Here is a 14,529-nt window from a genome sequence, read left to right as displayed (position 1 = left end):
ACAGCCTTGGCTGTCCTGGTACTCGCTCTGTAGGCCAGGCTGGCCTCGAACTCACAGAGATCCTCATGCCTCTGCCTCCCGAGTGCTGGGATTAAAGGCATGTGCCACCACTGCCCAGCACACATTGTCATTCTTTAGATGAAAAAGAAAACACTGTGGCTAGGTAGCTTACACTAGATGCTCTTGAGGTGGACACTAGTTAAATTGGTTTATAGCTTTCAATAAACATTCTCCTCATGGTAGAAGTGAAAATAGGACCTGAAGGCAAGACACGAAAGAGGGAATTTCGTGCATGAGAAAAGCTATGTGGATCAAGTTGGGCCTTGAGTTTGGGATCTGCAGCAGAGTCTGAGTCCCAGGGCCACTGCCTTGGTATTAAATATGGACGGGTCAGAAGTGTCAGGCAGAGGACACCTCATCATAATCCTAGCCCTGCTCTAGATTACCTGTATGACTCAGTTTTTTTTCCACAGGAACCTGCTTTTGTGTGGTGTTTTGGGGGTGGGGGGCTGGAGCATGGCTCCTCATAGTCATTGGAGTATGGTGGCACCTGAGCTGGTTTCTAGGCAAAGATGAGATTTCAGAACTCAGAAGATAATGTGGACAAGCAGATGCCAGCCTCTGAGTATCCCAAAGTGGCAGGACACACTGCTCTGGAATATGGACCTCTTAGCAGACTATCAGACTTGACCACCATCCTGCACCTGCTCATGGCCTTGGCTTGGAGTGTCACAGCTGAGGTGGGGCCCTGTTTCCAGGTGAAGGTGTCAGTGCAGCCCTGGAAGCCAGCTAGCTACCTGGCAGGGAGCTGTTACATGATGGCACCTGGCCTTTGAGAAGTTCTGATGACTTCCAGTCTGGTACTCAAGGGGCAGCAGCCTATGGGAGTTGCTTTAGGTCCCTAATGTTGAACTGAGGGGATGAGTAGGGCCCCACTCTAACCCTTAGTGTGTTAGCCCAGAGCTGTGGTCTCCCCTGCAGTTTTTAGGAGCACCAACCCAGTGGATACAGTTCCAGTATCATGAAAGCTACTCGGTTTCAGTTTGGTCCTGGATGGAAGCAGCTTCAAGCAGAAGGGGCCTGCTGTCCTATACAGATCCTCTGCAGGGAGTCCCTAAAAATGGAGGGCTCATGCAGTCTTCTCCACATCCCTGTTCACCTGGGTGCTGATGCTAAGCCTTGGCCAGGTGTGACAGCCAAGGACAGCAGAGTTCTGAGGGGAGGAAGGGCACCTTAGAGTGTAGTACTATCCAGTACCTCCAAGCTACCTGACCTCGGAAGAGACCATGTGTCAGATAGGAGTTTTACCTTCCTTTCTGCTTAGAAAAGAATGGGAGGGATGCTGCCCAGGATGCCCTGAGGATTCTTCTCCAGGATCTTCACTGTGCTTCAGGAGCATGGGGGAGGGCCATCTCTGTGACCTCTTGGCCGGCTCTGGCTTCTTCCACCTACTTCCTATTCCTAGCCCATCCTTACCTTCCAGGTTAGGAGTTTCCATAAGAGGCCTGGGGACTTCTGCTTTCACATGTGACCTTGGGTGGGGGATTTCCAGACCCAGTCCTGTATCTCGTTCTGCAGCAGGACTATCCCTGCACCTTGCACCTTTTTTTTTTTTTTTTTTAACAGTCTTCATCTGTAATCTATGCTGGCCTGGAATTTGTAGTCATCATGACTTTCTCTCCTGAAAACTGGGATTACAGATGTGTGCCACTATGCATAGGTAGCATGCAACTTTCCAATTAATTTGGGAATTGATAATTAAGTTAAAATTTAAATGTGTAATAAGGACACTGCTTCCTTCATGAAGACTTCAGTGCAATAGTTTGCATGTAAGAAAAGAAAGCCTTGCCTGGCGGTGGTGGCGCACGCCTTTAATCCCAGCACTCGGGAGGCAGATGCAGGCGAATCTCTGTGATTTCGAGACCAGCCTGGTCTACAAGAGCAAGTTCCAGGACAGCCTTCAAAGCCACAGTGAAACCTGTCTCGGAAAAAAAAAAGAAAAGAAAGCCTGTGTTGAGCCTGTGACACACTTGTAATCCCAGCATTTGGGAGATGAAAGCAAGAGGATGAGAAGTTCAATGTCAAAAAGATGGTTCAAGGGTTAAGAGTACTTGTCACAACCCAAATTTAGTTCCCAATATTCATATCAGGTAGGTCATAACTGCCTATAACTTCAGCTCCAGGGGGATTAGACACCTCTGACCTCCTTGGGCACCTGTACCACATGTATATATTCCCTACACACAGATACACAATTGAAAAAATACGTATTTTTGTTTTTCAAGACAGGGTTTTTCTGTGGAGCCCTGGCTGTCCTGGGAACTTGCTCTGTAAAGCAGGCTAGTCTTGAACTCACAGAGATCCACCTGCCTCTGCCTCCCAAGTGCTGGGATTAGCCACCACCACCACCTGGCACTAAATCTTGAGAGAGAGAGGGGCAGAGAGGAGAGAGAGAGAAAAGATTGAAGCATGGGCAACAGAATAAATTCAAATGTCAACTTGGGCAACTTAATAAAACTCTGTTCGAAATAAAACATGAAAAGGGCCATGGATATAGCTCAGTGGCAGAACACTTGCCCAGCCTGTAAAAGAATTTAGGTTCTCAGAACTACAAAAAGGGGGAAGGAGGTGGGAAGAAAAAAGTCTGTTCACATTGGAGAGATGACTCAGTAGTTAAGCTTTTTGGGTGTTTTTGTTTTTGAGATAAGGTCTCTATTACGTAGTCCTGACTGTCCTGAAACTTACTATGTAAATTAGGCAGAGCTGCCTGCCTCTGGCTCCTAAATGCTGGGATTAAAGGAGTGTACTATCATGCCCAGTGGTAAAAGTCAGTGTTCCTGCAGAGGGCTTAAGTACAGTTTCTAGGACTCACTTTGGTGGCTCACAACTGCCTATAACTCTAGCTCTTCTGACCTCCTTGAGTATTATACTTACTATATACATATGCCCCTCCAACAGAAAAATATAATTAAAAATAAAATCTTTTTGTTAATGCCTGTGTGCATGTGTCTGCATATACATATGTTGGGTATCTGCACCTCCCTTCACATGCCCTAGTGGCCCCAAGCACTTCCTAGCTTGTTATGGGACTCTGCCTGTGCCATATATACAGGAACACAGTTATAAAACATGCTCACATATCTTCTTGCCTCTCCGCCTACTCTTCTCGCCCCTCCCCCATAGCTCTTATAGCCACATCCTGCAAGGAAAAACCCCAGACCCCTGTGAAGGCAGAGCCCAGACAAGGATGTATGTGTGGGTTCAGCAGCCCACAGCACTTCTGCTCCTGGGACTCACATTTGGAGCTGCAGCCAGGCGGAACTGTGTTGATGATACCTACCCCAGTGGTCACAAGTGCTGTAATGAGTGCCAACCAGGTGAGTGGCCCGGCTTTAAATTGTAGTGGCAGAGTGGGGGAGGGATGATTCTTGGGGGACAATGATGGAGACACAGGTACAAGCATTCTGGGAGTAAATGAATTCAGCTAATGTCCCAGGTGATGCTCAATGTCCCCAGGCCTGAGACAGAGCCAACCAAGATGCTGGTCTTTTAGGACCCAGGGTGCTGCGTCTCCACAGTCCTGGGCCTTGGCTGACCTGTTCAACTTTCTGGGCTCCACTACAGGCAATGGTATGGTGAGGCGCTGTGATGGCACCAGGGACACTGTATGCCACCCATGTGAACCTGGCTTCTACAATGAGGCAGTCAATTATGAAAACTGCAAGCAGTGTACACAGTGCAACCAACGTGAGCTCCTCCTACCCTGACTCACTGTCCAGCCCAGAAAGGAAGCAGCTACAGCAATGGGTGCCCATATTTCCCATATTATTGCAGAAGTAATTCCAAGCCGTGATGAATCCTGTTCACTAAGGGGGTCTTAGTAGCCAGGACATTTCCCAGGGGGATCTTCTGTCCTCTGGGGTGAAGGCTCAGCCAGGGCCATATGGAACTGGGGTAGAGCTCTTGTTGGCCATGTGGTTTTGCCCACACTGTCCTAGTAGGTAAGGTCATGGTGTGGAAGTTGAGAGTATCTGAGGGTTCTGATATTCTGAGGCTAGAGACGGGTTGGGGGAGAATAGAAAAGGGAGGCCACAAGTGCCCTATGCCAGCTCAGTAGCTTTCTCCAGGGCTTCATGACTAGGAAGAAAAGAGTAGCCAGGGAGAGGTCTTAGGAGAGGAGAAGCCTAAAGTCAGGCTGCACAATTCCCTCAACTTTAACTTTGTTCCTGTGCCATTGAGGAGAGGCAAGTCCATTTTGCCTTCTTGTCCTGGGTAAGCCTCATTCACAGTCTCTACCTGACTTTCCCTAGGAAGTGGGAGTGAGCTGAAGCAGAATTGCACACCTACTCAGGATGCTGTCTGCCAATGCAGACCAGGCACCCAGCCCCGGGAAGACAGCAGCCACAAGCTTGGAGTTGGTGAGCCTCAGGGTGGTGCCCTACGCCATGCAGGTCCATCTCTATCCATGGCCAATGTGTGCGAGGTGGTTAGGATTCACATGTGCTGGCCCCCTCCATGATAATGGTATAAACGAGCCATGTTCCCATTTCATACATTGTCACCTCCCCAGGATCTCTCTCTCTAGTCTTGGCCAAAAGCTCCTCTTCTAGTGGGTCATACCAATTCTTGGGTCAGTGCCAGTGGGACAGCATGTGGGAAGGAAGGAACTTGTAGAGGCCAAGCTTTCCATCCACTTGCACCAGACAGTGAGCATTAACCCTCCCTTCAGGCCCCACCAACAGCAACTTCAGCACCCAGGGCCCACCTAGTAGCATCAGAAAGCTGACTTATGTCTTTGCTGTAGACTGTGTTCCCTGCCCTCCTGGCCACTTTTCTCCAGGCAACAACCAGGTCTGCAAGCCCTGGACCAAGTAAGTTTTGTGGCTGACTGGAACATCCAGAACTGGGGGTGTGGAAGAGATGGAACCAGAAAGGTTTGGGCATTTAAGAGCTGGTGTCTAGATGATTATGTGATGTATCAGTTCAGAGAACAGAATTCCATGAGCCAGAGGATCTTCTGACATCGTCCCTTCAACACAGCCCTTGTGGGGATCCCTGCAAGTGCAGTGGAGGCATGTAAAACTCTAGACCAGGCTGTAGGAACATTTTTGCTCTCAGGTTCTTCTCCAGAGGGTTGTAGAAGTATATAGGGTGCGTTTTGAGAGTGCAGAACCCCACCTAGGAGCAGGACAGGGACGAACAGTAACAGAGCTAGGCATGTGGCTTGGGGGTAGAGGTCTTGGCAGAGTTGAAGATGACTCAGTGCAACTTCCACCACTATCTCTAGCTAATGAACACCCTCATCCCACAGTTGCACCTTATCTGGGAAGCAGACCCGGCACCCAGCCAGTACCAGCTTGGATGCAGTCTGCGAGGACAGAAGCCTCCCAGCCACACTGCTCTGGGAGACCCAGGGCCCAACATTCAGGCCGACCACTGTCCAGTCCACCACAGTCTGGCCCAGGACTTCTCAGTTGCTTTCTACACCCACCTTGGTAGCTCCTAGGGGTAAGGGATACTGGCTCAGTAGAAAATAGGGGAGAGAAGGTGAGGGTAAGTGTGTTCACTCAGTTAGCCTCTCTTCATAGGCCCTGCATTTGCTGGTTTCCTAGGCCTAGGCCTAGGCCTGCTGGCTCCCTTGACTGTTCTGCTGGCCTTGTACCTGCTCCGAAGAGCTTGGAGATTGCCTGATACTCCCAAACCCTACTGTGAGTACCCACTGTGGGCTTGATAAAGCTTACTTCCTAGAGGGATGAGCTATACCTCCTCACTGCTGTTTTTTTCTTTGCTCCTCCTAGGGAGAAACAGCTTCAGGATCCCTATCCAGGAGGAACAGGCTGACACACACTTTACTCTGGCCAAGATCTGAACAGTACCTCAGGAGTGGGTGTTATGGAGCATGGGTAACCCATATCCTGGTGCTTGCCAGTACCCTCCACACCGTTTTAGATGCTGGGCTGGCTCTGGGCTCTCCTATGTATGCTATGCATACTACCTGCCTGGTGGTACCACCAATAAACATGCTAGCGACTGTGAGTCTGTCACTGGCACTAAGGGGCTGTGGTTGCATCATCTTCTGGTGGGGGGGGGAGTCTTAAGTCAAGGTGAAGGTCCACTCAGAGACCTACACTTAGTCACATGTACTCCAGTTTGATAAGGGTATGGAGTACAGGCCTGAAATGCTGAGGAGATAGTACCAGGGAAGCCAACCAGCAGCTTGATGAGCAGTCTGTGCTCTAAGGCAGTGGTTCTCAACCTTCCTAATACTTTAGCCCTTTAATACAGTTCCTCATATTGTCCTCACAGGTTGAGGACCACTGCTCTAAGGGGACCTAAGAGTCTCAGTCAAAAAGGAAGGGCTCTGGCAGGCAGAGCCCGAGTATCCTGATCACCAGAGGAACTTGTAAATTATTGTGCCCCTTTTGACCACTGTGGCTCAGGCAGCTAACCTAGAGTTATCTTGAGGACCCAGGGTCTTACTGCTGCCCTCTGCTGCTAGGGGTTGTAAGAGCAGCATCTGGGGACGGCAGAGTTGCTCAGGAAGCACAGGTACCCAGAAGCTCAATGAATTAGCTGCCAAGCTGCTCATGGAAATAGTCAAGCAGTTATGCCTGATCCTGCAAATGAAAACAGAGAGCCCAGATTGGTATCCTGTGGTGCATGTTAAGACTCACTAGATGCCAAGCTTAGTGGCATATACCTTTAATTCCAACACTGAGAAGGTAGAGAGGCAGGTGGATCTCTGTGAGTTTGAGGCCAGCCTGATTCAAGTAGCAGGTTCCAGGTTGGCCTGGGCTACATAGTAAGACCCTGTCTCAAACAAACAAACAGACAAACAAACAAAAACAACAACAAAAAACCCTCAAAACAAAACAACAACAACAAAAGAGTCACTAGACATTCTGGTGTGGGGGTGGTGCTGGGCTGTGTCAGCTGCACTGAGGAGGCATAGGAAACATAAAGATGGCTGTTTCCTTCCTCTTGTCACCCTGAGGCCACTGGCCTGGCAAAGTAGCACCTCATTACCCCTCCCATCTTTTACTTGGTCTGCCTGTGGCCAGATATGATTTTTTTTTTTTTTTCTGAGACAGGGTTTCTCTGTAGGCCTGGCTGTCTTGGAACTCACTCTGTGGATCAGGTTGGCCTTGAACTCAAAGATTTGCCTGCTTCTGCCTCCCAAGTGCTGGATTAAAGGTGTGCGCCACCGCCAGGCCAGATATGATGATCTTAATTTGCATGCTGGGGCATCCTATTACTTGTAACACAAGTCACTGTGACCCACATGGGCTGGTTGGACAAAACTCTCTCTAATCCTGGTTCCCCTCCCATCTCTTTCCTTTCATTCTCTGACAAAATCCAGCTGCCCACAACCAAAGGAAACACCCACTGAACTACTAAATGTCCCTTATTGGGTGCCTATGTGCAACCACACCTTAAGCCTGGGTATGGAGTCATAGACCAATTGGCAGCCTCCACCCCATAGGGAAGTCCATGCCTAGAGAGGCCAATAGGAGGCTAGGGAGAGTTGGACGAAGAATGCTGTGGGGCTTGGGAAGTTAGAGATTGTAGGAAAGAGGTTTTATTCCCACACTAGGCAGGTCATATTTATGCCTCCTCCTTACTAGGCACAGGGCTCTAGTCTTCCTGCTGTTTCCTGCTCATTTTGGGGCTCCTTGGACCCCTTCCCAGATACCCATGGCCTTACCTGCACAAACATTGGGTTTACTTTCTCTTCATTCTGGTGCTGTCCCAAAGTACATTCTCTATCCCCCTCATCTCAAAAACTCCCTAAGTACCTCTTCTGAGGCCCCATGTCAGCCTAGGAATTCCCCACAGGTTCAAACTTCCAGGACTCTCTGCAGCCTGGAACATACTCACTGAGTCCTGTAAAACAAATCACATGGAAATACAAGGAGCTGCTCATAAAATAAAGGAGATATCAGGGAGCAGATTAAAATCACCTCAGCCCACCACCAAGTTATGGAAGCTGCTCATTCTTGGGAGTCCCTTGCAGTTGGTACCTGGAAGTGGGTAGGACAGGAAATCTGACATAGGTGCTGACATTTACTGATGTCATCTACTTGAAAAAAATCTCCCCAGGTATATGACCTGTGTCTTTTGATCTTTGTGGTCTGTATGTGGTTGGCAGAAGAGCACTGTGTCTCCTGGAAAGAACCTCTATGGAGCTCACTAACAGTTTGTAGCCTTGCAAGTCTATATCAAGCAGACCTTGCCCTTGGCTGAACTCAGACACAACACCAAGGCCAAAATTCCCATGCCCTCCCCCACAAGGTACATGGTAGTGTTTTAGGGGGTGAGTCAATGCTTTGTTAGCTGTCCCCTGTGGAAGAGGCCATTCCCTAGAAAACAGGGATCCCCAATGTGAGGATATCATGGCTGGCAATAAATACCATGTGTATACCGTGCACTTACCAGGGTTGGGGTGATACCATGAAGGCATGGTCCTGGCTGACCTCTTAGATTTTTGTTTGTTTGTTTGTTTGTTCGTTTGAGACATGATCTCTCTCCATAAGTCTGGTTGTCCTGGAACTTATTCTGTAGACAAGACTGGTCTCGAACTTGTAGATCCACCTACCTCTTCCTTTGAATAAAGGTGTGCACTGCTATGTCCAGCCCCAAATATGGAATGCTTTACAAATTTTTGTGTCATCCTTGCACAGAGGCTGTGTTAATCTTTGCATTGTTCCAATTTTTGTATATGTGCTACCAAAGTGAGCACCCCTTATTTTTTTTTTTAAATGGTTAGGACCATAGCCAATACCTCCCTCAACACCTTTATGTGAAGTCAGGTACATGGTTTCATTTTTGCCCTTGTACTCAGATCCACCTCCTTGTCCAGGAGCTGTTTGTTTCTCAAAGAAGAGGTTCTGCTGAGGTTAGCCTAGAGTGGAGAACTGAGAACCCCCTCCCTACTCTTCAATGACCAGGGCTGTCTCTCAGGAGACTTACATACCTGAAGCCAGAGAACAGCAGGAGTTGCACAGCTGCTAATTTCTTACATTTTCTACTTCCCCAGCCTCCTCCAATGACAACTTAAAAGTCAGGCTAGATTCCTAGGTTTTCCACATCACAAAAGGCCCCACACCTCTCACTTATGGGTACAATCATTGTATATCCTGAGAGGCCCATGCTCATCCCCAATACTCCCAAAAGTCCTCGCCCTGTTTCCCTGTGCTTAACTTCAGCTGGAAGATATAGGGAAAGTAAGGCTCAAAAATCCAGAGAGGGGCTAGGCAGTAGTGGCACATACCACCCAGCACCACCTTTAATCCCAGAACTTGGGAGACAGAGGCAGGCCTATTTCTGTGAGTTCGAGACCAACCTGGTTTTCAAAAGCTAGTTCCAGGACAGGCTCCAAAGCTACACAGAGAAACCCTGTATCAAAAACAAACAAACAAACAAACAAAACAAAACAAAACAAACAAACAAACAAAAAACCAGAGAGGCTTCCTTATAGAGGTAGAGTTCCAGAACTTGCTAGTGACAGGATAGTCTCATCACGAGGAGGAGGCGAAGGGCTCCATTGGGAACTCCCTTTCCATTGTCTAGAATTGTGTGAGGAGGTGAACAAAAGTGGCTCCAGAGAGAGCCAAGAGATCCAAACTAGAACTGCCTGGGCTGGATCTGGGCAGGCCATACTGCCCTTGGCTTCATGTGCCTGCTAGAAATTCCTAGTTTATGACTACCTTCTCTGAAAGGCAATGGTATATGCTCTGGACTCCCCTCACAGGATCTCCTCATTTCCCAAGCCCAGAGAAGCTTCCTGGGCTTAGGAAGAGGAAAGGGGGAGTTTTATGCAACAATAAAGGGTACCCACAGGCAGTGGTGGCAGTAACATGTGTGAATGGGGATCCTTTTCCTCTGAAGCGTAGCCAGGGTGGGTATGCTGGAGTTGGAAGGGGATTGTTGGGGTTCAGGAGATGTCAAGAAAGATGATATAGCTTTACAGAAGGCCATTACAAGCACCACATGCCTGCCGGAAGATGGAGGTGGAGCTGGCCTGGAGCCCAATGTGAGGGGTAGAGGCAGAGGCAGGGGCGGGGACAAGGCACGCTGGAGCAGGTTGGGGACTGCTAAAAATCAGCCAACAGGAAGAAGACTCAGGAGAAGCACTATGGGAGCATGGGCCATGCTGTGTGGGGTCTCACTGGTTTGTTTGCTGGACCTAGGTCAGCAGAGCCTGGTTGAGGAACCTAGCTGTGGCCCCAGCAGCTTCCAGCGTGGGACTGGCACTAACACACGCTGCTGCAGGCTGTGTACTCCAGGTAAGACAAGGAGGGGAGTGGGAGCTAGTAAGTGCAGCACTCACACAAGCAGGGTGGGCACAGGGCACACATGAGTGGGTAAGCAAACATTCTGTGTCTAGAGCCTTGAGTCTGGAACTGAGAAGGAGGTAGAGGTCCATCTGAACCAGTTGTTCAAGATCAGAAGTATGGGAGCATAGGCAACAGGGGCTGGAAACTTCTCCCTTAAGAGTGATCTGGGGTCCAAGGTCTTAGGGTCTTCTGGGTGGGTCAAACCTTAGCTATCACTGAAGCTATTCTCTGTCTGGGTTGGTGTCCCAACACTCTCCTCTGCCATATTTACTGTCTGTGACTTATAGTTTTAGGTGTAGGGCAGTTTGAGGACCCATCCAAGAAAAATATCTCAGCACTTCATCTGCCACGCCTGGTATAGACAGGGCAGCTCTGAGGGCCCATGTCTCTGTGATAGAGATGTGGACAGCAGTGAAGGCAGTTGCTGAGGTGTTCCTATTGCTCTGAGGGACAATATAGGGTAGGGATGAGGCAACATGGGCCCAGGGACCTTAGGAAGCCCCAGGTGACTCCCATATCTAATAGAACTTATGAAGCCATTCTTCAGAGCATCAGGAAGTGTGTACATCAGCAGTAAAACATCTGAGATGGAACCCTGAGCTGGAAAAAGCCTAGGGCCTTGCACTGGGATTGATTGAGGATGGAGGCCTAGCACCTTAACCACTTGAAGGACCAGTAGGAACTCTGAAGAGGGGAAGGGAGCTCTGCCTAATTGCTGAGGCTCTTATTCTTGCCAAGACGAGGAGGCCTGTCCTGAAGGAGACTGCATATGTGTCATGCCGGAGTACCACTGTGAAGACCCTCAGTGCAAGGCCTGCAAGCACCACCCTTGCCAACCAGGCCAGAAGGTGCAGCCTCATGGTATGTCCCTGGGAGACTGCAGAAGGCCACAGATGTCCCCAAGCAAATCATGAATTTAACCTAGAATCAAGCTGGTATAGATGCCTAGTGAGCAAGTGTAGGCATGTAAGAATCTTGCACATATAGGGCTCATGGTCATATCCTCTGGGTAAGCAGGGACTTGCATTCTAGATTCTAGAAGGGATAGGTGGGCCAAGTGGTCCTGAGCCATTCTTCCTATTGGCCTGGGGACCTCCATCATAATGAGGGTGCTGATGTCACAGCTGGCTGTGAGAGGCTGTGGGGACTGCCCAGGTGCTGGTCTGATCTCAGATCATTATTCTGACCAAGGCCAGGCCTTGCCGCCAATCCTATCCATATTCAAGAGGGACCGATGTGTCATTTTAGTTCTGGAATAGACATACATAGTACTGCCTATCCAGGCCCTAGTACTGTGGACATTAGAACTGGTGGATTGATAGACCCTAGTCTGACTCCTTCCTCTTTAATCTCAGTAGCCCCTATAGTCTGTCTGTCTATCCACAGGGAATATTAAGTTTGGCTTCGAGTGTGTTGACTGTGCCATGGGCACCTTCTCCGCAGGTCGTGAGGGCCACTGCAGACCTTGGGCCGAGTAAGTCCTAGATGAGTAGGCTAGGCCCATTCTTAGGAAGCCTATCCTGTCCCTCCCTTGTAGTAACCCCTGAGGGCCCCCATTTATCTCCCAAATGGCTTAGAGGATAACAGTCCTAGTGTGGCTGCTTGGGTAACCAAGCCTGACAGTGTCTGTGTCTGTGTCCCAGCTGTGCCCAGTTTGGATTTCTCACCATATTCCCTGGGAACAAGACTCACAATGCTGTGTGCATCCCGGAGCCACTACCCACTGAGCAACATGGCCATTTGAATGTCATCTTCCTGGCCATAGCTGTGTGCATTCTCTTCCTAACCACAGCCCAGCTCTGCCTGCACATATGGCAGCTGAGGAGGGAACACATGTGCCCCCGAGGTCAGTTGTGTCCATGGGAAGGGGAAAATGTGTCTCAGGCTACTTGCTAACCATATTTTTACTACAGAGACCCAGCCACTCTTGGAGGTGCAGCTACCACCAGCTGATGATGCTTGCAGCTTCCAGTTCCCTGAGGAGGAGCGTGGGGAGCAAATGGAGGATAAGAGTCATCTGGGAGACCGGTGGCCATGAGGGTTGTTCTTCCTCTGGACCCCAAGCCAGACCCTCTAAGACTTGCCCAGACCAACCCTTGGTGAGAGCAAGGGCTCTACTGTGCATCTTTCCCTGGGCCTGGCCCTGCTCCCCTCAATGGCGGAAGTGGGTGTAAGATGTTGATTGATGGTGATAAATTACAACTGGGTGTAAAAAGAGTAGTGACTATAATTGGGCCCTATGGCTGCCTCCCTCTTTTGCCAGCTCTGTTGGAGTAGGGTCTTTAAGCTCTCAGAGAGCACTAAGTGTTCAGCACAAGACCTTGTACAAGTGGCTTTCAATAAATACTTGTCTAGTAACCTGAGTGGTTGTGTTCTAGGGACAGAGGAAAGCAAGGTACCCACGCCTGCATTTAAGGACACCCTTTGTCATCCTATGCCTATGGTCATTCCCAGGGTATAAAACCAAGAGGGCAGTCTGGTGAAATATCTTAGCCTGATGACCTGAATTTGATCCCTGGGAACTACAGGATAGGAGAATCTGTTAATCCTGACAAGTTGTCCTCTGACTTCCACATGTATGCTATGGCACAGACCTGTGCATGTACACACAAGCACATGTGAATGCATGAATAAATGTAATAAAAACTTGAATAATTTTAAAGGGAAGGGACATCCAAGGCCTTTTCTCAGCACTCTCTCTTGGTGGTAGTGGTGGGGGCACAAGCTAAGGTTAATCTTAGTCACTGACCCTGAGTAGGGACTATCAGACTAAGGAGGTGGCTCTTGGAAGGTGGTAATCTATACTGAATACCTGCCTTCTTTGCTTCATCTTTGTAAGTTTCTGTGCATCATGTGCAACTCTCTGGAGCAGGAGTCATGGGTAGTTGTGAGCCACCATGTAGGTGCTGGGACCTGAACCCAGGTCTTCTGAGAGAGCAGCAGGTGCTGAGCCAGCTCTCTAGTCCCTCTCTTGAATTCTTGTCCAACCCACTTCCCCTCCCCTCAGCCTGGTCCATATTAGGCAGTCATGTATGAGCTGTAGTTTTTGGGCTACTGCCCTTTGAAAGCCCTTCAGGATGCCTGTGAAGTTTTGATGGCACTTTAGGACATTTGCCTTGGCCTAACTGCTTAAACTGGCTTTTTGTCAGTTTCCATACTGAGCACTTTCCAGCATGAGGCAAATCCTCTGAAATATAGTTTTGGCTCTGAGGCACTCCCAGCAAATTCTCTTTCCTGCTTGTTGGAAGTTGTAGAGGCTGCTCATAGAAAGATTCAACAAGAGCAGGGTGCAGTGGCACATGCCTTTAATCCCAGCACTCAGGAGGCAGAGGTGGGTAGATCTAGGGAGTTTGAGGCCAGCCTGGTCTACAGAGTGAGTTCCAGCACAGCCAGAGCTATATAGTGAGACCTTATCATAAAAAAAGAATTCAATATGGTCATCTTGGCATGGACGTCCAGGGAGTGGCAGACCTGAGCACCCATAAGGCATCTGCACATCTGGGCACTTACTTGCTCAGATCATCCTCCCCTTAGTGCCTCCTGTCTTATCATTATCTCATAGCAGGTAAATGGGATTGGGGGATAAATCTGCCTCTTCTGGTGCTAGCAGTCCCATCAATACACAGGCTCCTGGGAGAGACTGAAGGTGGAGATAGAAAAATTGCCATGGAAGTGGAGGTCATTAGGATAAGACTCAAAGAGCTCAGGGCCACATGAAGTCCCTTGGGGATGTACCAGCACCCTCACTGCCTGGAGCTGCCTCTTTTGTCACCTATTGGGTGGGTGAGGAGTCAGGCACAAGCTGCAAAGTCCAGAGTCTGTTTGGAAAGGGAGGTGAGGTCTGGGGGCATCTCCCAGCTTGCTTATCAAACCACACCCCTAGGTTCTGAGCCATAGGCAGTCCTGCCTTCCACTGGAACTGCCACAGGTTGGGACATCCCCAAATAGCATGACGTGTGCAGATACCCACAGGCCTTATCTGCTGGAAACTCCTGTGGGTGACTGATGGGTGTGATACAGAGATGGTGGGAGATTCTGCAGGGTGGGGTAAGGGATGTTGTAGTCCACACTGTACCCTTGCCCCACAGCCAGCAACACCCCAATTCCACTCATGTCTACCTCAGGGGCATAAGGTGAGCTGTGCCAGCCTATTAGATCTGGGGATTTCCACTGGGAACTGTGAGCTATGCAG

The 14,529-nt window shown here is 49.3% G+C and overlaps 2 protein-coding genes and 1 non-coding gene across 5 annotated transcripts; 2 read left to right on the top strand and 1 right to left on the bottom strand.

The window, feature by feature from the left end:
- Window positions 1–2,348: 2,348 nt before the first annotated feature.
- Window positions 2,349–6,059, top strand: Tnfrsf4 (TNF receptor superfamily member 4). Of its 3 annotated transcripts, none has more exons than XR_004768069.1 (7): window positions 2,349–3,377; window positions 3,625–3,747; window positions 4,311–4,418; window positions 4,730–4,871; window positions 5,312–5,495; window positions 5,589–5,708; window positions 5,799–5,883. XR_004768069.1 is itself a non-coding variant. In XM_027398611.2 (7 exons), exons 1-7 carry the CDS (start codon window positions 3,248–3,250, stop codon window positions 5,867–5,869), a joined length of 816 nt encoding a protein of 271 aa, XP_027254412.1. In that variant the 5' UTR covers window positions 2,349–3,247; the 3' UTR covers window positions 5,870–6,059. The 3 variants fall into 3 exon arrangements, 2 of the variants coding, with proteins under 2 accessions (XP_027254412.1, XP_035295208.1); XM_027398611.2 differs by having other exon boundaries at window positions 4,805–4,871; window positions 5,312–5,508; window positions 5,799–6,059; XM_035439317.1 differs by having other exon boundaries at window positions 5,312–5,508; window positions 5,799–6,059.
- Window positions 6,060–8,636: 2,577 nt separating this feature from the next.
- On the bottom strand, window positions 8,637–8,740 carry LOC113833748. Its single transcript, XR_003481898.1, has one exon. It is a non-coding gene; the product is annotated as a U6 spliceosomal RNA (small nuclear RNA).
- A 625-nt stretch (window positions 8,741–9,365) lies between these two features.
- On the top strand, window positions 9,366–12,695 carry Tnfrsf18 (TNF receptor superfamily member 18). The gene is made up of 5 exons (XM_027398608.2): window positions 9,366–10,286; window positions 11,076–11,198; window positions 11,724–11,811; window positions 11,981–12,183; window positions 12,251–12,695. Exons 1-5 carry the CDS (start codon window positions 9,905–9,907, stop codon window positions 12,373–12,375), a joined length of 921 nt encoding a protein of 306 aa, XP_027254409.1. The 5' UTR covers window positions 9,366–9,904; the 3' UTR covers window positions 12,376–12,695.
- Window positions 12,696–14,529: the final 1,834 nt, after the last annotated feature.

The sequence above is a fragment of the Cricetulus griseus genome, chromosome 2, assembly GCF_003668045.3.
Source record: "Cricetulus griseus strain 17A/GY chromosome 2, alternate assembly CriGri-PICRH-1.0, whole genome shotgun sequence".
In the NCBI taxonomy this organism is placed as follows: Eukaryota; Metazoa; Chordata; class Mammalia; order Rodentia; family Cricetidae; genus Cricetulus; species Cricetulus griseus.
This window is presented reverse-complemented; position numbering and strand designations above follow the sequence as displayed.